This window comes from Bos indicus, chromosome 26 (assembly GCF_029378745.1).
Source record: "Bos indicus isolate NIAB-ARS_2022 breed Sahiwal x Tharparkar chromosome 26, NIAB-ARS_B.indTharparkar_mat_pri_1.0, whole genome shotgun sequence".
In the NCBI taxonomy this organism is placed as follows: domain Eukaryota; kingdom Metazoa; phylum Chordata; class Mammalia; order Artiodactyla; family Bovidae; genus Bos; species Bos indicus.
In genome coordinates, this window is record NC_091785.1 from 30,920,976 (window position 1) to 30,945,692 (window position 24,717).

General features: G+C 36.9%; 2 protein-coding genes across 4 annotated transcripts in view; one reads left to right on the top strand and one right to left on the bottom strand.

The window, feature by feature from the left end:
* PDCD4 (programmed cell death 4) overlaps positions 1-12,861 on the top strand; it is a 26,731-nt gene extending 13,870 nt beyond the window's left edge. Inside the window, exons 5-12 of the mRNA XM_019988661.2 lie at positions 457-570; positions 2,151-2,372; positions 3,942-4,039; positions 4,998-5,112; positions 7,660-7,767; positions 7,990-8,100; positions 8,921-9,060; positions 12,142-12,861. Of these exons, the coding sequence (XP_019844220.1) occupies positions 457-570; positions 2,151-2,372; positions 3,942-4,039; positions 4,998-5,112; positions 7,660-7,767; positions 7,990-8,100; positions 8,921-9,060; positions 12,142-12,202 (969 nt within the window). The 3' untranslated portion in view covers positions 12,203-12,861. The remainder of the gene's footprint in view (positions 1-456; positions 571-2,150; positions 2,373-3,941; positions 4,040-4,997; positions 5,113-7,659; positions 7,768-7,989; positions 8,101-8,920; positions 9,061-12,141) is intronic.
* The window catches only part of BBIP1 (BBSome interacting protein 1), a 17,720-nt gene continuing 5,853 nt past the window's right edge, over positions 12,851-24,717 (bottom strand). For all 3 annotated transcript variants that reach the window (XM_019988664.2, XM_019988663.2, XM_019988662.2), the window contains exons 3-4: positions 17,460-17,532; positions 12,851-14,074 (exon numbers count right to left, since the gene is read on the bottom strand). In XM_019988664.2, the coding sequence (XP_019844223.1) occupies positions 13,911-14,074; positions 17,460-17,505 (210 nt within the window). In that variant the 5' untranslated portion in view covers positions 17,506-17,532 and the 3' untranslated portion in view covers positions 12,851-13,910. The remainder of the gene's footprint in view (positions 14,075-17,459; positions 17,533-24,717) is intronic.

Genomic DNA, 24,717 nt, shown 5'->3' on the forward strand with positions numbered 1-24,717 from the left:
TTTTCTTAGAGATTTTCTGGACTCATGAAGGCTTTTATTTTGTAGTACTAATCATAAAGTCTTTGGTTCCTGCTGTTTTTTTTTTAAATGACACTTTAATGAAAATACTGGATATAATAGAAAGCCATCATAAAGTTTTTTGGTCACTGAAGTATTATTGGTTTTTTGGGAGAGAGAAAAAATAAACAAGCTATGGGGGATCAGGAGCAAGTCATATATTTGCTGTGGTTAGTGGTTCTGATCTATATTTTGATTTATTATATTCAGATTTTATAAAAGAACAGTGACATAGATTTCTGTTTTTATATTATGTAAGTGATCAAAGCATGTAGCATGTTTTTTTCTTGTTCCAAATAGGTATTACTAAGCAGTTGGAGTACAAAACTATGAAACAATTTCAATTTATCTGAATATTGTGTTCTTTAATTTATAACACTCTGCCTCTTCCCTTGCCAGGAGAACTGTGTTTATGAAACTGTAGTTTTGCCTTTGGATGAAATGGCATTTGAAAAGACTCTGACACCGATTATACAGGAATATTTTGAGCATGGAGATACTAATGAAGTTGCGGTAGGTTTAAAGTTGCAAGTGTAACTTGTTTAATATGGGAGAACACACACTGTTAAAGCAAAACATCATATCCAGGAGGATTTTGGATCACTGGAAAAGACTAAGCATTTTTTAATTTGTAAATGAAGTTTTAACTAAGAAATGGAATAAAATTTTATTTACCATTCTTAACCTGTTTGCAATCTGATGAGGACTATGTGCCATTTCCTTCTCTGAAAAACAGCACAACACAATATTTTAATAATTGTTGTAATTATAACATTTCCATAATTGATAGTATTTAAAATATAATTTTAACAATTTCAAGGCATTTATGGACCTAAAACCTCAGGGATCTCAGTTAAAAATACTTCAGTTCCACTTTCTTTGATATTCATTTCAATACTTAGGACTAGAATAAAATTTATCCTTGTACTTTGTCCAAAAATGAACACAAATGTAAACAAAGATTTAGAAAAGAATGCATACAAAAATCAAGAGAACAAATGTGTTTTTGAAGCATAATTTGCATGAGGACATTTGCCCTATTTTGAATTGTTCATAGAGTAAATCTAGAAGGGTAAAATAAAATTGTTGCTCTCGTTTAGTAGTTTAGTATTATTGACAAAGTAATAAAATTGTATCTGTAGAAGACTTATGATTTAGATTCTTTTAATTCAGACTGGGCTTTCTTGGTTTGTCTCATAATATGAGGTTTGATAGCTTTGCATTTTTGTAGTATTTGAATATAAAACAAATATTTGATCAGTGGATACCATGTGGAGTTATTTATAATGGTGATTCCTGCCCTTTTGAAGCTCAGTCAAGTGAAGGAAATGATACATGCACAGATTATTAGAATGTTATAGAGGAAAAGTTTACCAAAGTCCCATGAGGGTAGGGACTTGAAATCTTGTTACCTACGTAGCATGGGACCAGCAGTACACTCAGTTTATTAACTGAGTAGTACTGTGAGGTGAGTGTTATGGAAGCATAAGATGGAGGGTGATAGATTATCTGGAACCATCTGAGGATAGTTAGGCATTTGCCAGGCTAAGATGGTCGAAGCAGGTTTTCCGGGAAGGAGTAGTCCTGGAAGGAGTTTTCCAGGAAGGAGTGTCATGTTTAAAGTCAATGAATTGTTCAGGTGCAGCCCAGGAAGATGAAATGGAGTGGGGAGAGACTATTAACAAGGACACCAGTTAGGCCACTCAGAGTAACTATCAGTAACTAACTGGTTACTCTGAGTAACCTAACTGGTATCCTTGTTATTAGTCATCACTGTATGTAACTGAGTTACAACGTAGCTTCTTTGGTCATACTGCCTATATTCTGCTTCATACTTGGTCACTCCTCTGGGAATCTTCAGCAAATACTTCCATTTTTCTGTGCTTGGGATAGGGTGAATATGATAATACCTCCTCAAAAGAGTTGGTTTTTTGAATTAAGTAATAAAAACTTATTCCCCCAAATATGACTGCTTCTCTGATTATTTCGAAACAAGGAGAGAGGATACATGGATAAAGTTTTGATTTTTTTTCCAAAATAAAATTAAACTATAGGCAGTGACATACTTCTTTTTTTTTTTTTTTTTGGAGTAGGAAATGCTAAGAGATTTAAATCTTGGAGAAATGAAAAGTGGAGTACCAGTGTTGGCAGTGTCCTTGGCATTGGAGGGAAAAGCCAGTCACAGAGAAATGACGTCTAAGCTTCTTTCCGATCTTTGTGGGACAGTAATGAGCACAAATGATGTAGAAAAATCATTTGATAAATTGTTGAAAGACCTACCTGAATTAGCACTGGATACTCCTAGAGCACCACAGGTTTGTAAAATTCTTCTTTGTGTTCATTCTTCTTTTTGTTCATTCTCCGTCTGCTTTGCTTGGATTTATAGAACTAATACCTGCTCCTAGGAAGTTTTATTAGACGAAAGAGGGAAAAACTGGCCCATATTCCCTATCACACAACAATAGTGCTCTAATATTTTAATGTATTTTTCCTTAGCTCTTTCCATTCCCCCAGTGTAGTTCTCATCACTGTAATTTTATATCCTACTTTCTCCACCATGGTCTCTAGTTTTTTGGTCATTATTTTTTTTTTTTTGCTGTCGCTATATTCTTTATTACATGTACTTGAGCTGTTTCATGACCTAGGATCTTTTAAAAATGTAGATTGTTGTAATTGAGGATTGAGTTTGCTTCACTAATGTTATGAAAATAATCATAAATAAGATTGTTCCCTTTTATAGCTTTGTAGGGAGATAATTAGAAAATTCATGACTTATGTATGCTTTTGTTTAGATTCTGTCCTCAAAGCCTTTTACTTTTATTAGATTTAATACATGCTGACACTATAATATGACTTTCTGGTTTGAAATTGAAAACGTGTGAAATCGTTGCTATTTACCTGACCAAAGTTTTAAAGCAAGGTAGGAGCACTTTACTTAAACATTAATTTAGGAATAGAGTATAGGTAGGTTAACTTAAATGCTGTTTCTGTTTTCTTTCCTGTGACAGACAGTAAGTAGTCTGTGCTAGTATTGAACTGTGATTCAAACATGAACTTTTTTTTTATACCAGTACCAATACTTAAAAAAAGAAACTGTACACAAGAGTCATTATAGAAATTTTGGAAAATAAGGAAAAGCCAAAAGAAAGAAAGGCGAGCAAAAATAGCCACTGTTAACTGTTAGCATTTTGGTATTAAATCTTCCATTCTACTTTTTGTGGATATATGTCAATGTATAATTTTTATATATCCTTACCTTTTTGGTTTTAATAAAAAGTGGAATCATGGTGTATATGCTACTTTGTAAACTTGATTTTTCTTATACTCATAAAAATGCGGTAAACATACTTGTCCATATAGTGTACCCATCTTACATATATACCGTTTAACCCAAAATTACTTTTAGACACTCAGTTGTTTCCAGTGTTATAAGAAATAATGCTGTGAACATGCTTTCATGTAAATATTTCTACACACTTTTACCCCCTCAGATAAACTCTCTTATTCAAACAGGTTTTTGAGAGACCATAGTCCAAGTTTTTTTTCCCCCCAGAAGAGTGGTTTCTCTTGACTGTTAAGTCACTGACTTGGCAAATATTTTTGATCATGTATGCTATGCTTCAGGCAGTGTGCAAGGTCGGGGATTCAGTAGTGAGGAAAACAGATGTTTTATGCCTCACAGCACTTAAATTGAAGGTTAAGATGTGGGGAGTGTATGCCAAGCATAACTAGTAGGTGCTAAATGATGTTTTCTGAATATTCCAGCATGTCTTAGGTATTGACTGTGTAGTTCAACCAGTCTTCATCATTTATGTATTTAGAAATTGTGTCCTATAAAGGTTTTAGATTTTTTATATGGCTCTTTTTTTTCCCCCTTATTATAGTTGGTGGGCCAGTTTATTGCTAGAGCTGTTGGAGATGGAATATTATGTAATACCTATATTGACAGTTACAAAGGAACTGTAGATTGTGTACAGGCTAGGTAAGTAAATTAATTTTTCTACTTAGAACTTTCAAAATAGGGGAAAGTTCTGCAGGATTCTGTTGAAATGACACTGGAATTAATCAGACATTGTGGATATCTATTTGTCATTTATGTGTAATTAAAATTGAGAGTTTCTTGATACAATAGAACAGAAAGAAGATAGTATTATAATGCAGAAGTTCTGCATTATATATTTCTGCATCTATATTATATGCAGAGTTTTAGCTAAACTATTACCTACCTTTATGTCAAGCTACTTTTCTTTCTGCCTCAGTTTCTATATTTATAAAAGGAAAGGATGGGACTTAGAATGTTCTTTAAGGTCCCTTCAGGTTTTAATATTCTGTAATTATTTAATCTTCTAATAAGATGGACAACATTAACAAAAGAGCCATATTTTCAATTTTATATTTATTTGCTATGGAAATCTTAGGAAATATTGTTTCTTACTTTTGTTCTTTAGCATAACTATAAGCTAAATGTGTTATTTGGGAATTATGCTCTGTAATTTTTCATAACTTCCTAGAACTTAGATTTGGACTTAGCCATGTCTTAGGTTTTCATAGGTATAGATACTAATTTTCTGGAACTATTTCAGGTCATAGTGTAATGGTTGCCTTGGTGGGAAAGTATGAATATATACAGAAATTCATTTTAGGTGAAATGTTCCTTCTCAGTGTAGATCAATTATTTTGTAATAACATTAGAGTTCTGTTGACTGGGAAATGGAAATAAGTGTGTGAGAGAATATTAATATGAAAAGCAACCTTTTTCCTCCAGCTTTTTATTTTGAAAAATAGTTTGAGAGACTTCTTAACTTTAGGTTGCTTTTATGTTATAATGCAAAAGCTTTTAGTGTATATAGCCCTACCTCTTCCCCGGACTTTATCCATAATTTAGTCAATCTCAACAGTGTTCATATGTCAAAATTAACTGTTTTTGTTTGTTTTTGTAGAGCTGCTCTGGACAAGGCTACTGTGCTTTTGAGTATGTCTAAAGGTGGAAAGCGCAAAGACAGTGTTTGGGGCTCTGGAGGTGGGCAGCAGTCTGTTAATCACCTTGTTAAAGAGGTAACTATGGGGTATTGTCTTTAATTTATATGTATTCTTTAGGAAAATAAACATGCCCTCTAGCTTTTATGGACAAAAATTAAGTTCAGTCCTGCAAGTGAAAAATTGAATAATCCTTATATATATGGCTTTGTGCCCTTTTGCTATAAATTATACCACGACCATATAATCAATTAAATTTTTACTGTTTCCCTGACTTAAAAATAAGATTGTGTTAAGTTAAAGTGGCTTTCATGAAGAAAGCTATGTGGGAACCTTAGCGGAATACCTAGTCTTTTTCTTGGTATTTAAAAACTTTCAAACTGTTGAAGTAAGAGTTTCTATTTTGTAGTTATTTACTAAATGTCCATTTTTATAACCAGTTTGAAACTGGATGGTCTCAGATTTTGTTATGCATTATGAACACTAGAGTAGATCAGAGTGGTAGAATTTTTGTAAGGAAGTTCACTACTGTGAGAGTTGGACCATAAAGAAAGCTGAGCGTTGAAGAATTGATGCTTTTGAACTGTGGTGTTGGAGAACACTCTTGAGAGTCCCTTGGACTGCAAGGAGTTCAAACCAGTCCATCCTAAAGGAAATCAGTCCTGAATATTCATTGGAAGTACTGATGCTGAAGCTCCAATACTTGATGTGAAGTCACCTGATGTGAAGAGCTGACTCACTGAAAAAGACCCTGATGCTGAGAAAGACTGAAGGCAGGAACAGAAAGGAACGAGAGAGGACAAGATGGTTGGATGGCATCACCAACTCAATGGACATGAGTTTGAGCAAGCTCTGGGAGATGGTGAAGGACAGGGAAGCTTGGCGTGCTGCAGTCCATGGAGTTGCAAAGCGTCAAGACATGACTGAGCGACTGAACAGCAACAAATACATACTTTAAAAGAAAAAGTAATTGATTTTTGCATTAATACCAGATTACTCTCTATGGATTTTTTTCCTGGCAGCAAAATGATATTCTATATTAAGAAACCAAAAATGTTTTACTCTTCTTCTTTGAGGATTTTAAAGAAAATTAGAAGATTTATATAGTACATGTGATTTTTATTTTTTAGTGTAGTCTTTTCATGTGAAAGAAGTAAAACTTTCTATATTCCCAGATGACATCATCTGTATACAGAAAATCCAAGTGAATCCTCAAGAAAACAAAAACACCAAACTGTTATAAAAGAATTCACTGTGGTTGCAGGATATAAGATCTGCATACAGAATTTAATTGTAGATCATCTGTATGCTAGCAATGAGTGAATGATTTGAAATGAAATTAAACAATTACATTGATAATAGCATAAAAATTAAATATAAAGGAATAAATTTAACAAAAGAAGTGCAAGTCTTCTGCACTAAAAATGATAAAACACTGTTGAAAGAACTAAGGTTTAAATAAGTAGAAAAATATCCCATGTTTATGGACTGAAAGACAATATTGCTCGGATGATAATGCTTGTCAAAGTTAATATTTTGAGAAACTGCCAAACTATTTAATGGTACGTGAATTATCTCAACAAAAATTAGTCAACATAAAAGCTGAAATAAAACTACCAATATATGAGTTTGAGGTTGACAGTATTTGGATATTCATTTATTTTATATGGAAGGATGAGTTGGACAGAGAGCACTTTTAGAAATATATACGTGTATTTATCATTCTCAAAAATGCATGGAACCAAATGAGAAACATTTAAATACTTTATATAACAAAGTTAAAAGTTCCATGCTTTAAATATTTATTTTCCTAGAGCATAATAGGAATTATTCATCAATCTGTATTCTGTTGATCAGATTTTATTTTTTATGGAAATATGTTGTAGAATTTGGAAGTAGAAGATATGTAAATAAGATTATTTTATTCAGTCAGCTAACATTCATTTGAGTGTCTGCTAAGTGCAGATGATTTTAACAGGCAGTGATAGGGGAGAACATTCCTAGTTGAAGTTCTTGTGCTGAAAAACTATCCTCTTTGTTTTTTTCTGGAGCCATAGATATTCTTGTGTGACTTTAAACAGAGTCAGGACTTGACCTCCTTAGCTGTAACTGGAAGCAGAATTGCTAACAAACGTTTTAAATGGGCCTCAAAACTTCAGTTTTAGAGGAAAGAGAACAGTATTTAGAGAATCTTTGCTCTGTCTAGTAAAGCCCTATTATCTCTCATTTTTTGGCTCCCACTGCAGTATTCCGGTTATCCTGGTGGAAATAAGTTTGTGCCACTTTAAAAAGTCATTTTGAGACTTCAGTTAGTGCCCTCTAGTGGTATTTAAAGTGACTTCTTTTTTCACAGGGAGCGTTGAAGCATGACCACAGCTCAGGCCATACACACGTCTACTCGTCAGTCTCAGTGATTATCAAAGCACACCAGAACACTGCATTATTCCCTTTATGATTTGCTTTTCAGTTGTGAAAAAATTCTGTTATGTCAAGACTACTAGACAACTGTTTGTGACCTACTTATACTTATTTACTATGTAATATATTGAGATGAGGGTAAATCTTCAGGCAAAGCAGAAGTTTTCAAAAATCCAGAACTAACATCTCAATTCTTAAATCTGATAGATTGATATGCTGCTGAAAGAGTATTTACTCTCTGGAGACATGTCTGAAGCTGAACATTGCCTTAAGGAACTGGAAGTACCTCATTTTCACCACGAGCTTGTATATGAAGTAAGATTACTTTGGCATTCCAAAGAGAATTATTGTGTTCCTTTTTGCACCACAGAGACTTAATGCTTCTTTAATAATACACATTTTTTAAAAATTACAATATTAAGGGAGAGTTCTATAATTTTTAATGGTTACATATTAGAGAAAAGAGATCTGATAGATTTTAGGAGCAGTTTCTTATATGAAAATGAGCAATAATTCAATCATTTATTCAATTTTTAGGCCATTGTAATGGTTTTAGAGTCAACTGGAGAAAGTACATTTAAGATGATTTTGGATTTATTAAAATCTCTTTGGAAATCTTCCACCATTACTCTAGACCAAATGAAAAGAGTAAGTATAACATTTTGAACCATGTTTAGGCTGATATCTTAAATTTTGTATGCTTGAATACAGACTGAGGTGTCAATGAAACTTTCTTTCTGGTTTATTTAGTAATGTTATGCCTTTTTCTATATTTTTTAATGGTACTGTTTAGTTTTGAACCTCTTACAGCCATTTCCTGGGAAGTTGTAAATACGTCAGCTTTTTTTTAATCTAAATTTTAAAAATGTGTGTGTGTATGTTCTTCCTCAAGAGTTCTAAGATATGATAATTTGGTTATATCTAAGAGTCAGACACGATTGAGCGACTTCACTTTCACTTTTCACTTTCATGCATTGGAGAAGGAAATGGTAACCCACTCCAGTGTTCTTGCCTGGAGAATCCCAGGGAAGGGGGAGCCTGGTGGGCTGCCATCTAGGGGTCGCACAAGAGTTGGACACCACTGAAGCGACTTAGCAGCAGCAGCAGAGAGAAACAAACTTGTAACAAAAGTACTTGATTTATTCCTATTTTATTGTATGCATTGTTATTAAAATGTTGGTAAGGTTCTTATTTGCCTTTTATTTTTTTAAAATGTAGTAAATGTATTACAGTAGATGGAGAAATGTATCCAGTGTCCATTGTCTGCTGGAAGCTCTTTTGAGAGAACAGTTTTAAATATTCTGTAACAAATGTACTTAACTCTCTGTACTTTTCAAGGTTCAGATCTGACTTCAGTCTAATTAATATGACCACTTGGACTTAAATATAGCTTGATAACAGTGATGGGTTACATGCATTATGTATTTTATATGGGCTAACACTTCTGTATATAACTTCATTGTTCTAGGGTTATGAGAGAATTTACAATGAAATTCCGGACATTAATCTGGATGTCCCACATTCATACTCTGTGCTTGAGCGATTTGTGGAAGATTGTTTTCAGGCTGGAATAATTTCCAAACAACTCAGAGATCTTTGTCCTTCAAGGTACTTTATTTACTTTCTCAACATCAAATACTGACTGAGGTACTTAAGGTTAAGCTAATTTTCTGTCATTCTGTCTGAAAAATAATAGTATCTTCCCTTTAGTTACTCACTAGTGGAAAATCATCTGAGTCTATGGAGAAGCAAGCATGAAGCTTTTTCTCTTGTAAATCTGTACAGGACTATCTCATGAAGCCCCAGTTCACTGGAAAGAAGCTAATTTTGTGGAACAAAATGTGTCTTACTCTGTTCTGAGTAGATTATTTCAGAGTAGATATTAATCAGTAAGATGAAAAAAATTGAGGCTTATGACAGTGTAATGTACCTTTTCTAAGGTTACACATAGTAAAAGCCAAGGATGGATCCAGACTTTTTCCGGCTTTAAAGGTCTATGCTCATTCCTATTGGAGAAGGCAATGGCACCCCACTCCAGTACTTTGCCTGGAAAATCCCATGGATGGAGGAGCCTGGTAGGCTGCAGTCCACGGGGTCACGAAGAGTTGGACACGACTGAGCGACTTCACTTTCACTTTTCACTTTCATGCATTGGAGAAGGAAATGGCAACCCACTCCAATGTTCTTGCCTGGAGAATCCCAGGGACGGGGGAGCCTGGTGGCTGCCGTCTGTGGGATCACACAGAGTCGGACATGACTGAAGTGACTTAGCAGTAGCAGCAGCAGCAGCAGCAGCAGCAGCTCATTCCTATTCTGTATGTAGGTTCCTTTTGATCCTTCACAGAATGGAGAATTGGGGCTGATTGCATTTTACTTCTCTAGAAAGTGTATGTGTGTGTGTGTGTGTGTGTGATTCTTTGGAGGTATATGTGCTAGTAGGATCACACTCTTTAGGAGTTGATGGATTTTTTGTTATTGTTAAAGCTTAAGTTTATATTGTAATAGATATAAAAGTTTAGTAACAGCTAAACTTCTTGTTTGGGCTTCCCAGGTGGCTCAGTGGTAAAGAATCTCCTGCAATGCAGGAGACACAGGTTCGATCCTTGGTCAGGAACATCCCCTGGAGAAGGGAATGGCTACCCACTCCAGTATTCTTGCCTGGGATATCCCATGGACAGAGGAATCTGGGAGGCTACAGTCCATGGGGTTGCAAGTTGGACATAAAGCGACTAAAACAAAGAAGAAACTTATTGTGTGGTCTCCTTTATGTATATTTTAAGTTTTTGTAATTTTTTTCTGAAGAAATTTCAAACTTTGCATACTTTTATGTAAGTGCATTGTGAGAAATCTCAAAAAATACTTAAGGCTGTCCTTTGCTTACAAAGTTCAGAAGCCATTAAGAGAGAAGGACAAGATAATGGTGGAGATACTTTTTAATGGCTTTGATAAAAATGTCTGAAAATGTGTATTTCTACTTGGTGGTGGCATCCTTTATGTACTAATGTGCAAAGTGGTGTACATCAGTATAAACTGTCAACTTTGGCAAGGCTTTTTGCTACTTGCTGCTTCATTTCCACCCTTGATCTCCTAATATTATAGTATGAAGCCTTTATGTTCAGGAAAATATAGCTGCAATACATACCCCTTTCATAAATACCCCTTAATATGAAAAGGAGTCAACACTTTGGCACTGTCCTTTGATAGCTCAGACGGGAAAGTGTCTGCCTGCAGTGCAAGAGGCCCGGGTTCGATCCCTGGGTTGGGAAGATCCCCTGGAGAGGAAAATGGCAACCCATTCCAGTATTCTTGCCTGGAAAATCGCATGGACAGAGGAGCCTGGTAGGCTGCAGTCCATGGGGTTGCAAAGAGTTGGACACAACTGAGCAACTTCACTTTCACTTTTTTAAAAAGTTTTTCAGCCTCTCTTCAAAAGTCTTAACTAGTGATTTCTATTATGGCCTTACTTTCAAGGATCATTTGGAGAGATGTCTAAACTTTCTGTGAATTCCATACAACTTTAACTTTTTATCCTCTCTTTTTTTGCTTATTTGGGCAAAGTGCACATTTGTGTGTGACCTTGAATGCCTGTGCATATTGGTCTAGGGTCAGAGAAGAAATAAGGACCAATTCTGCCCAAGCTCTGTTGAGCACTTACTGCTTTCAGCTGCTGTGACTGTTCCTCTTGGGCTGTTGTTACTACATGTAGCTGTAGAGGAAGGCATCTTGAGTTTGAAATGGCATAAAGTTCAAAATGGGGTATATACAGGAATTAAATTGACTCTGTTTTTCCACATTCAGGTTATGGCTTTTCTGTATCTGAGAAAAAATTAAAAACCATTTTAAAACATAGATATTTTATAGGTTCTGTAGCTTTAGTTTTCATAGTTCCCAATCATGTTGGTATTTCCTATTTGGTTCAATGTTTAGCTTTCAAATAATATTAATAACATAGTAGAAATAAATACAGGCATGTCTCATTTTATTGTGCTTTACAGATACTGTTTTTTAACAAACTGAAGGTTTGTGACAACCCTGCATTGACAAGTCTGTTGGTGCCATTTTCCCAAACAGCATTTGCTCACTTTATGTCTGCGTGTCACAGTTTGGTAGTTCTCAGAGTATTTCTAACCCTCAACTTGCAAAAAGATTAGACTTGTTAAAAGTTTGGATGATGGTTAGCATTTTTCCTCAATAAAGTATTTTTAAATTATTTTATGTACATTGGGGTTTTAGACATAATGATATTGCACACTTAATAGGCCACAGATTTATGTAAACATTATATGCAGTGGGAAACCAAAAAACTCACGTGATTCGCTTTATTGAGGCAGTCTGGAACCGAACTCGCAATAATTTTGGCGTGTGTTTGTATTAAATTTCCAAACAGCAAAATGTTTGCCATATTTGTATTTTTTTTTCTTACATGACTTCATTTGAACAGTGAACTTATTTCAATAATTGAGCTTTTGTTTAACTAAAAAATGCTCAGATTAAGTAGTTCATTTGGTATGTTCTAGGGTATGTAACCAGTAAGGTCTTTTCAAAAGACTTAGGCATGCTGACTTTTTAAAATTTAAATGACAAACTATTCAAAAGTTAATGACAAAAAAAGATGAAGTTTTTAATTATTTTAATTGACTGTAGTCAAAATTTGTATCTGTTTACATGTTTTTGTTCTTTTCATTACAGGGGTAGAAAACGTTTTGTAAGTGAAGGAGATGGAGGTCGTCTTAAACCAGAGAGCTACTGAATAAAGAACTCTTGCAGTCTTAGATGTTATAAAAAATATATATATCTGAATTGTAAGAGTTGTTAGCACAGGTTTTTTTCTTTTTTTTTTAAAGCACTTGTTTTGGGTACAAGGCATGTCTGAAATTTTTAAAGGAAGTGTTTTTTTTTCTTTTTCTTTCTTTTCTCTGTTTTTTAATTTGAGGGTGTAAAGGAGGGACAGAAAAGCAACCACTTCTTAAGTGGGATATTCTCATAAGCTACCTTTTGTAAGTGCCATGTTTATGACCTAATCATTCCAAGTTTTGCATTGATGTCTGACTGCCACTCCTTTCTTTCAAGGACAGTGTTTTTGTAGTAAAATCACTGGTTTATACAAAGCTTTATTTAGGGGGTCAAGTTAAGCTGCTAAAACCCCATGTTGGCTGCTGCTGTTGAAATACTGTGCTTTGGGAGTTAAAAAAAAAAAAAGTTATTTCTTTGTTTCAAAGAATTTTTTAAAAATGAGCTAGTTGTGAGACTTATTCATCTTTCCAGAAAACATGTTGCTTGGTCTTAAAGACTAGACAGTTAAGTAAATGGTGGCTGGAACATCTATTTTTCTACAAAACTGGAAAAATGAACCCAGTTCTAGAAGAATGTATGACAAAATAAAACATGTGAAGCAGTGTTGATTCTTTATTTGGAGTGCATTTATTTTAGATCTTTTAAAAAATTTATTTCCCACAGCAAATTTTAAATCATATAAAAGAGCATATTTGAACCCAGTTAAACTTTGCTCCTGGCAAACTTTTAAAACAAGAGTACAGTAGTAAATAAATTATTTTAATATTATACTTGGGAAATTCTTGCACACTTCCTTGTTTTTTATCTTATCTAGAACTTAATGAAATTTCTAAAAGTATATACCTTTCATCATTAAGTTCTATTACCAAGTAGTGCTTGTAGTTAGAAAAATTATTCTTCAAAGACTCAAAAGTTTTACATTTAGTCAGTGTATGAGAAAATAGTAGTTACTGATAACAGTAATCTAAGGGAAGTTCACATTTCTAACCTCTTTTGCAGAGCCTAATTACTCAGCAAGGCCTAAAGGTCCATACTAATTTAAATTGTCTATTACCAACTGTAGCAAACCAACCAAGAATTATATTCAGAATTTACAAAGGTTTTCCTAGGAATATACCCATTACAGGTCTAGCTACAGTCTTTTAGAAATAAAACTTCCAAATTTATGTTCATTTTACTTCATGGGCTCTTTCAAGTCCTTATTAATTTCCATTTTTAGGGTTTTATGTTTTGATACCTGAAGACAAAGGTGGCAAGGTAAGTCCTTAAAGTCAGTATAATTAAAAAGCTTAGTTCAGTTTTTAAAACCATGTACAGGATGACTGTAAAAGAAGTTGCATTTACTCACTGTGCCTAACTAAGAATGTTATCTAGAAAACTGATAGGAATGGTGAACAGTAATTTGTAGTTTGAACCCAGATTTTGTTTTATTTTTAACCCAAGCTTTTCAAAGTTTTAAAATTGCTTATATTCAATACAAACCAGTGTTTAAATTCACAATCCAAATGTTAGTAATCTGGTTTTTTTTATAGGGATACTATCTTTTATTAATACATACTGTTTTCAGCATACAGATGCAGATTATTTTCAGCTCTTGTTAATAGAAAGGTGTAGGGTGTTCTGTAGAAGTGCTAGTTATCATTCAGTGAGTTACTTGCCATTGTTCAGTGAGTTATTTTCTGTTCCTTTTCTGTCATTTCCTGTTGGTGAATTGTATCCTGTGCTGCTTGCTGCATTTTTTCCAGTTTTTCCAGAGTCAGAGATTTTAATGGTAAAAGTTTGGGTTTACATAGCACCATTGTGGTTATATCTTCTACATACAACTGCCCTAAGTTTAAAAAGAAATAAAAATCAGAGTGAGATAAATACAGCTGTTTGGTAGTTTGGATTTGCAGTTTAAAAATTTAATACATTGTCATTTAAAATCTCTTGTTCTTACAGTTATCCTTGTAACATATCTTTAATATAAAAATATAAAAGCATCATTTAATACTAGGAAGTTCATGAGAAAGGTTTTGAATTTTCAACCTAAAATTATAAGTTGCCGTGGGACACAACTTCTTGTGTCAGATGTTGAATTTCAAACAAACAAAAAAAATGGAAGGAAATACAACATACATAAAAATACTTAGGGGGACAAGATGGCAGGGTAGAAGCCCACCAGAGTCACAACTGAATGCTGACCAACCATCAATAAAAAAGACGCAAACCTACCAAAAAAGATATTCTGTTGATACATCCAAAGACATGAAGAAACCCAACAAGATGGTAGGAAGGGCACACTCACAATATAATCAAACCCCATACCCCCCAGGTGGGACCCACAAACTGGAGAACAATTATATTGCAGAAGTTCTCCCGTAGGACTGAGTCCCACATCAGGCTCCCCAGCCTGGGGGTCTGGCATCAGGAGGAAGAGCCCCCAGAGCACTTGGCTTTATAGTCCAGTGGGGCTTGAGTGCAGGACTGCCACAGGACTGGGGGAAACAGCAGCTCCACTCCTGGAGGACACACACGGACGGGCGTGCGTGCACTGGGACCCAGGGCAAAAGTGCACTGACTTCATAGGACCGTGGGTCATACCTGCTGGTCTTAAGAGGCTCTTTTGGGGAGGTGTGGGGTGACTGGCTCACTGTGAGGACAAGGACACTGGTAGTGGAGACATTAGGGAACGCTCATTGGCATGAGCTCTCCTAGAGGCTGCCATTTGGCACCAAGACCTGATGCCACCCAACAGCCCGTAGGCTCCAGTGCTGGGACCCCTGAGGCCAAACAACAAAGCAGGAACATCCCCTCCCCGCCATCAGACTGCTTAAACACTTCCTGAGCCCACAGCCACCTCTGGTCACGTCCCTTGATACGGCACTACCACTGCCCGTCAGAGAACCAAGGCTGAGCTCTACCCAACAGTGTTGCCAAGCATAGGCCATTTCCACCAGGAAGCCTGCTCAAGCCTCTGGACCAGGCTCAACCACCAGCGGGTAGACTCCAGAAGCAAGAAAACTAGCATCCAGCAGCCTGGGAACTGAGTTCACAAACAGATCAGAACCTTCCCTGGGACTAGCTGGTCCCTGGACTGCTAGGTGACGAGAGTGTAAGGCTGGGTGGGACACACAGGACATCCCCTACAGAGGGTCACTTCTCCAAGGTCAAGGAACATAAATAACCTTCCATATACATAAAAAAGAAATTAAGAGAAAATGAGACAGCAGAGGAATACACTTCCTAGAGTAATAGAAATAACAAAAATACACAAATGGGACCTAATTAAACTCAAAAGCTTTTGCACAGCAAAGGAAACCATAAAACGAACAACCTATAGAATGGGAGAAAATGTTTGCAAATGATGTGACTAAAAAGTGATTAATTTTCAAAATACACCAATAGCTAATACAGCTCAATATAAAAACCCAATCAAAAAATGGGCAGATCTAAATAAACATTTCTCTCAAAAGATGGCCAAAAGACACAAGAAGCTAATTCGAGAGAAACAAAACTACAATGAAGTATCACCTCACACCAATCAGAATGGCCACCATCAAAATATCTACAAATAAAAGCTGGAGAGGGTGTGGAGAAAAGAGAACCCTCCTACACTGTTGAAAGTTGCTCAGTAGTGTCCAACTTTGCAACCCCATGGACTACACAGTCCATGGAATTCTCCAGGCCAGAATACTGTAGTGCATAGCCTTTCCCTTCTCCAGGGGATCGTTCCAATCCAGGGATGGAACCCAGGTCTCCCACATTGCAGGCGGATTCTTTCCCAGCTGAGCCACCATGGAAGCAACTATTCAAGTGTACAGCAAATTTTATATACAAGTTATACATACATTCCCACCTACACTGTTGGTGGGAATGCAAATTTGTGCAGCCACTATGGAGGACAGTATGGAGGTTCCCTAAGGAACTAAAAATAGAGTTAACCACATGGTTCTGCAATCCCACTCCTAGGCATGTGTCTGAAGCAAACTGCAATTTGAAAAAAGAAAGGCACCCCAGTGTTCATTGCAGCACTATTTACAATAGCTAACACATGCTGCTGCTGCGTCGCTTCAGTCATGTCCGACTCTGCGACCCCATAGACAGCAGCCCACCAGGCTCCCCCGTCCCTGGGATTCACCAGGCAAGAACACTGGAGTGGGTTGCCATTTCCTTCTCTAATGAACATATGCAGGCACCCTAAATGTCCACTTACAGATGGATAAACAAGACTGTGTGTGTGGAGTATTAACATGAAGAAGACTGAAATAATGCCGTTTGCAGCAACATGGATGGACCATACTAAGAGGAGGAAGTCAGACAAAGATATCATTTATATGTGGAATCTAAAAAAAAAAATATGAACTTTTAAATATAGAACAGAAACAGACCAAAAAGACATAGAAAACAAACTTAGTTACCAAAAGGAAAAGGTGGAGAAGGGATAACAGGAGTTTGGGATCAGCACACACACACCACTATATATAGAACATACAAACAAAAAGGACCTACAGGAATCTACTATATACAACCTGGAACTATAGTCAGTATTTTGTAATAACCTACGAGAAAAGAATCTGAAAAAAAACAAGGTAATTAAATATGTATGTATAACTTGTATATAAAACTTGCTATACACTTGTATAGTTGTAAACCAACTATATACTTCAATTAAATGGGAAATCAAGTACCTAGTAAGATATGGTATTAACATGAATATTCAAATTACTGAATGTTTACCTTAAACCTTCAGCTTTTGTTACAGGTTCCTTTTCCCTCACTTTCGGACCTTAGTATTATGGTAAATTATCGTGCTATTTTTGTCACTAAATTTCTTCTTGTTATCACCAATCTTGAGAATAATAGGATTTCTACATTTAAGAAACAAACCATCATCTTACATCCTTTTACTGGGGGCAAAAAAGCAATGGATTACTCCTTTACAAACTACTCATGACAAAAGCATAGTGAAAGCGGAGAGTATCTGTGGCATCTATATAACACAAAATGGTTACAAGATGTCTAGCTATTGAGTCTGCTTTATGACACTGTTATATGTATAATATTGGAGAAGGAAATGGCAACCCACTCTAGTATTCTTGCTTGGAAAATCCCATGGACAGAGAAGCTTGGCAGGCTACAGTCCATGGGGTTGCAAGAGACTCAGACACAACTAAACGACTAAAGCAGCAAACAATAATATTCTATGACCAAAGCATCTGTGATTTAGATACCTTGTTTTGGAAGAACTTCCCGGAACATCGACTTCGTTTCTGCCATATCTGAAATGTTGGATACAGTCTTGTCCTTCAATGAGAAAACAAATATTATTCAAGAATGAATTCCCAAAGCATATTTCTTGAGAGATTTCCATTGTAGTTTAAGAAGTAAAATCACAATGTGTATAGAAAATGAACTATCCTATCCTTGCATAATTTTTCTTTTAATTACCTGTGAGTCTTTCCACTGAAACAAGGTTGAGATAGTTCATGTAAGCATGCAGACTTTGTCAACTTTTGTTCATCAGTGGTGGTGTTAACTGGAAGGCTGCATGTTCTAAATTTTTCCCCTCTTAGTGAAAATTGGTAGGGCTTAAGTTTTTCAAGCAAAGATAATTAATCATCTAGTAGGTATCTGTGTCACCCCAGTCCAGTACTCTTGCCTGGAAAATCCCACGGGCGGAGGAGCCTGGTAGGCTGCAGTCTATGGGGTCGCGAAGAGTCGGACACGACTGAGCGACTTGACTTTCACCTTTCACTTTCACGCATTGGAGAAGGAAATGGCAACCCACTCCAGTGTTCTTGCCTGGAGAATACCAGGGACGGGGGAGCCTGGTGGGCTGCCGTCTGTGGGGTCACACAGAGTCGGACACAACTGAAGTGACTTAGCAGTTAGCAGGTATCTGTGTAGCTGAGGGAAAACAAAAGGATTTATGTGCAGCTGATAGCATCTCCTGAGTGGTAGATGATGATAAAAGACAAGACAGTTTGGGAGGTGGCCTATGCCAGGCTGTTAGGGAAAGGAGGCAGTACTATGCAAATACTGCCTAACATTCACACTTCTTTCAGTAGCTAACAACCGATTTCTGCTTTAATTCCTTTGCTTTAATGACAAAAAGCAACTTAAGGATCAGTTACTGGCTACACAGCTGCAATTTGTAAGGAAGCAACACACACAGGTGAAACTGGCTTCTGAATACCAGAAGTGAGGTGTGCTTTCAGTTTACTATTTTCCTCTAATACACATATATTAATACTATATGCTGAAGTGCCAGTGAATACCCTCATGTGAGTATTTTGTTATGCAGATCCCAGTGTGTATGTCATCTCTGGCTAGTGACATGTTTCCAGTGTTACATCCCAGTTTATGCCATGCTATGTATTAGTATGTTCAAGGTGTTCTGGACTGTAATTTTTAGCATAATCCCCTTCCAAATACAGAAGCTTCTCTAGACAGTCCCACCCATTTTGTGATATTTTGCCACACTGATGCAACTTACTGTATATCTTTCACAACACCACCACAGAAGAAAGATTTATTATCTATAATGTGATGATGCTGGCTTGGTGCCTGCCTTTACCACCCACTGCAAATTAGTTATAATAAAGTGAAGCTGCTGCTGGTCTTATTCCCATTACCACTATTTTGACATTCCTAATAAAAGTTTCCTACTCTCCATCCACCAAGCCTTTTCCCCTTCTTGTTCAAATTTCTATTCTGAAAGATCTAAAGTTCCTGAGAAAGCTTTATCTGCTTTCCAGAACGGTCATCAAAACTTACCCCTATTCTGCTCTGTCTGGGAAGGAAGATGAAGTAGGGAATGGACCAGGAATAAAGCAATGCATCACACTACCTAGAATCTGAGATAAATGCAATTTACTCAATGCACGGCTGCTTCTCCTTCTGACACATTCTTTCCTTCCTGTTACTTAGGCCTGCCAGTGGTAACGAGTGATCATTTCTTTTTCCAGGTTATGTTGAAGGGCAAAAACATTGCAGATCTCTGAATAGCATGAATATAAGAAACACTTTACCTCTCAAAGGTAGAACAACGAAAATATTCCTTAAGCCTTTATTTGGTGCAAATCTGACATGATATGCTACTGAAAGGGAGGACAGACATTATAAATGTTGACAAATGTGAAGGAGTGCATAGCATCTAAGAATTTTTATATTACCAATTTTTTTAATCACCAAAATGCTAAAATGGTGGATGAACAAATACTTAAATCTTAGCTGATTTAAATAGCAACTCTAGATACTCATAATTTAATCACTATCTTTTGCTTTCTCTTCTCTATACCCAAAATCTAGCTTGAAGAAAACAATGAAGCTTGGTGCTCTATGAAACCTTAGTTCTCTGATTAAGCTGCCATTGTTACTGGAAAGGGTGTGGAGCTAAAGGCCCGGTAGGGAGTGGGTTGGACCCGGTGTAAGGAAGATCAGTGCCGTCACTTGCCTGGGTGGAGTGTCTACTTTGCTGGGGCTGATTCTTGTTCCGAGGTTCCCCTAGGCATTGGCAGGACAGAAACAGGAAGGGAAGGGCTAAAATAAGCAAGGTATTGGTTGGTTGGCTGGCACTGCCAAGCCTACCGTGTCTTGATAATCAACTGCCCAGGGAGCCCAGAGTAGGAAGGAGCATTTTTATCCTTCCCCAGGTGGCCTGCTAATAGCCAAACATGGGTGTTTTGCCTGGTGTAATGCACCCTATGGAGTGTGGCTACCCTTCAGGGTACTTTCTAATTGGTAAGGTAAGACGTGTGTAATACCAGGGACAGATAGGCCCAAGAAGGAAACATACCAGCTATGGATAAAATTCATGTATGTTATACAAGTGTCACATCATTCAATTCAATAAATATGTGAGTGTCCACCACATGCCAGGAACCATTCATTAGTGAATAAAAGAGGAAAAAAACCTTTGCTCTTTTGGAGCTTACGGTGTAGTGTATAGGGAGAAAAACAAATAACAATGCTATTAGAAGGTAGTGTTACAGAAACTAAAATAGTTTAAGGGGATTTAGGAGTGCTGGGGGTTGTGGTGGTTATACTTTAAATAGGAAAATCATTATGGCCTCATAAAGTGAAAATCATTGTGGTCTTATTTTAGGGCGTGTGTGTTATGTTTTTTGAGATTGCAAAAAAATCAAAATGCCTGATAGTATCCACAGTTAGGGAACATATAGGGAAATGGGCACTCCCTATTGGTGAGCAGGTTTGTCAGTACAGCATTTTTAGAGGGATAATTTGTAGTATCCTTAAATATTTTATAGTATCTACTACGAAAACCAAATATGTATATTTTCTTTGACCCAAACATTCTACTACTAGTAGTGATCCCTAAAGAAACAAAGCATGAGTATGTAAAGATAAAAGCGTTCAGTTTAGCCGCTCAGTCACGTCTGACTCTTTGTGACCCTGTGGACTACAGCACACGAGGCTTCCCTGTCCATCACCAACTCCCAGAGTTTGCTCAAACTCATGTCCATTGAGTCGGTGATGCCATCCAACCATCTTATCCTCTGTCGTCCTCTTCTCCTCCTGCCTTCAATCTTTCCCAGCATCAGGGTCTTTTCAAATGAGTCAGTTCTTCACATCAGGTGGCCAAAGGACTGGAGTTACAGCTTCAGCATCAGTCCTTCCAATGAATATTCAGCACTGATTTCCTTTAGGATGGACTGGTTGGATCTCCTTGCTGTCCAAGGACTCTCAAGAGTCTTCTCCAACACCACAGTTCAAAAGCATCAATTCTTCGGCACTCAGCTTTCTTTATAGTCCAACTCTCACATCCATACATGACTACTGGACAAACCATAGCTTTGACTAGACAGACTTTGTTGGCAAAGTAATGTCTCTGCTTTTTAATATGCTGTCTAGGTTGGTCATAACTTTTCTTCCGAGAAGCAAGCGTATTTTAATTTCATGGCTTCAGTCACCATCTGCAGTGATTTTGGAGCCCCCAAAATAAAGTCTGTCACTGTTTCCATTGTTTCCCCATCTATTTCCCATGAAGTGATGGGACCAGATGCCATGACCTTAGTTTTCTGAATGTTGAGCTTTAAGCCAACTTTTTCACTCTCTCCTTTCAATAAGAGGTTCTTTAGTTCTTTGCTTTCTGCCATAAGTGTGCTGTTATCTGCATATCTGAGGTTATTGATATTTCTCCCGGCAATCTTGATTCCAGCTTGTGCTTCATCCAGTCCAGCATTTCTCATGATGTACTCTGCATATAAATAAGCAGGGTGACAATATACAGCCTTGACATACTCCTTTCTCGATTTGGAACCAGTCTGTTGTTCCATGTCCAGTTCTAACTGTTGCTTCTTGACCTGCATACAGATTTCTCAGGAGGCAAGTAAGGTGGTCTGGTATTTCCATCTCTTTAAGAATTTTCCACAGTTTGTTGTGATCCACACAGTCAAAGGCTTTGGCATAGTCCATAAAGCAGAAATAGATGTTTTTCTGGAACTCTCTTGCTCTTTTGATGATCCAACGGATGTTGGCAATTTGATCTCTGGCTCCTCTGCCTTTTCTAAATCCAGCTTGAACATCTGGAAGTTCACAGTTCACATACTGTTGAAGCCTGGCTTGGAGAATTTTGAGCATTACTTTGTTAGCATGTGAGATGAGTGCAATTGTGCAGTAGTTTGAGCATTCTTTGGCATTGCCTTTCTTTGGGATTGGAATGAAAATTGACCTTTTCCAGTCCTGTGGTCACTGCTGAGTTTTCCAAATTTGCTGGCATATTGAGTGCAGCTGTTTCACAGCATCATCTTTTAGGACTTGAAATAGCTCAGCTGGAATTCCATCACCTCCACCAGCTTTGTTTCTAGTGATGCTTCCTAAGGCCCACTTGACTTCGCATTCCAGGATGTCTGGCTCTAGGTGAGTTATCACACCATCGTGATAATCTGGGTCATGAAGACCTTTTCTGTATAGTTCTGTGTATTCTTGCCACCTCTTCTTAATATCTTCTGCTTCTGTTAGGTCCATATCATTTCTGTCCTTTATTGTGCCCAACTTTGCATGAAACGTTCCCTTGGTATCTCTAATTTTCTTGAAGAGATCTCTAGACTTTCCCATTCTATTATTTTCCTCTATTTCTTTGCATAAAAGAGTATGAATGTTCATTAGGACACTGCGTTCAGGCATATGTCATAGGTCAAATAAATTATGGAAAAACCATACAATGGAGTACTCTGACAGATTTCAAAATGATACAGACTGTCAAGGCATGTTTTTTAAACAAAACATTAAATTGCAAAAGTTAAAATTCCTACACTAACAGAATGCAAACTTTTAATGCTGAGAGAATACAGTGTCACTCAATTTTTGAAGTTTTTGGTCCGGGTAATTAGAAAAGAATCTGTTGTTTCCTTCTCCCCCAGTTTCTTCACTTTGTAATTTTCCCCACAAATAATGATTTTGATGGATAATACATTTCAAATCATGATAAAAGAAGCAAACCTGTTGTAGCCATTTGAGCTAGATGTCTAAAATTAATGCAGAACTCAGAGGGAAACCAAATCTTTGTCATGAAAAATTTTACTAAGTTGTTTTACTAAGTTGAGTGAAAATCGAAAGGCACTTAGGTCTAGGCAATGGCACCCCAGTCCAGTACTCTTGCCTGGAAAATCCCATGGACGGAGGAGCCTGGTAGGCTGCAGTCCATGGGGTCGCCAGGAGTCAGACATGACTGAGCGACTTCACTTTCACTTTTCACTTTCATGCACTGGAGAAGGAAATGGCAACCCACTCCAGTCTTCTTGCTTGGAGAATTCCAGGGACGGGGGAGCCTGGTGGGCTGCTGTCTATGGGGTCGCACAGTCGGACACGACTGAAGCGACTTAGCAGCAGCAGCAGCAGCAGTAGGTCTAGGCAGGATTAGTAAGTCAATTATACACATATTGATAGCATAAATTAGTCACAGAACTTGAAGAAGTTAAAAATCTCTAGAGTGATTTAGTCTGAGGACCAACCTAGATTTACTATTACAACCAAACTAAACTGTGGGAGTAGGACTGGACAAGAGTACTAGAGTGTCCTTTTGAAACTTAAGAATGTATATTTGTGGTCCTCAAATTTTATCCTTGCATAACCCCCAAAGAGATTTTGAAAAACTAGCAGAAAAATTAGGTACTCTTTTACACATTTCCAGGTAGACATATAAACTGTTATGGTAAGTTTAAACTTATGATAAGTTGCAAAGGACAAAATTTTCAGCATATTTACCCCTATGTCCATAGCAGCACTATTCACAATAGCCAAGACATGGAAACAATCTAAATGACCATCAACAGATGAACGGATAAAGAAGTTGTGGTATGTGTACATAATAGACAACTACTCAGTCATAAAAAAGGATGAAATAATGTTATCTGCATCAACATGAGCACAACTAGAGATGATCATACTAAGTGAAGTCAGAAAGAGAAAGACAAGTACCATATGATATCACTTATATGTGGAATTTAAAGTATGACACAAATGAACTTATTTATGAAACAGACACACACACAGAACACACCTGTGCTTGCCAGGGGGAGTGGGATGGGGGAGGACAGACTGGGAATTTGGGGTTACCAGATGCAAACTATTACATAAAGAATGGATAAACAACAAGGTCCTACTGTGTAGCACAGGGAACTATATTCAGTGTCCTGTGATAAACCAAAATGGAAAAGAAGATGAAAAAGAATGTATATACATATATAAGTGAGTCACTTTGCTGTACGGCAGAAATTAACACAACACTGTAAATCAACTATACTTCAATAAAATAAATTTTGAAAAAGATTGGAGTAGGAAAGTATGCTCTATTTGATGACAAGGAAATTATTCCTTTAGAGTGGAAAATAAATGTAAAATTAAGAAGTTTTAGATCCTATGTACCTAGCCTATCCAGATTTTTTTCTTTCAACAACATACTAATTGTCTATAATGTACCAATCACAGCTAAACGTGGGAGATACAGTAGATAAGAACCTGTTCTTCTCCTTGAGGAATCTGGAGGAGGTGAGATCGGGGAAGAGACATGTAAATAAACAATTACAATTCAATGCAACATACTTTAATAAAAGCATATCTATTGTGCCTTAAGAAACCAAAACCATGAATAACTTGGCTCTGTACAGGTGAAAGTGGTGATCTCTCAGGAATAATTATTACACATGACGTTGGAACTAGTTCCAGGATGCATGGGGATTTACTATCCAAAGAAGTGGCTGTGTAGCAAAGGGAGGGTGTTCCAGATAAAGTGAATAATGTGCTCAAAGAAAGAAGCATTTGAAAAAAAAAGCTTGGAGGAATGGCTAGATTACAATGTATATACAGTGCACATATCATGGTAGGGTCAACCAGGTGGAGGCCAGTTCATGTTCAGCCTTGAATGGCATGCCTTGGAGTTTGAACTTTATAAACAGGAGGGAGCTACTGGATGGCTTTGAGTAGAAATACGACATATGATTTTTTTTTTTTTTTTTTTGGAGACAC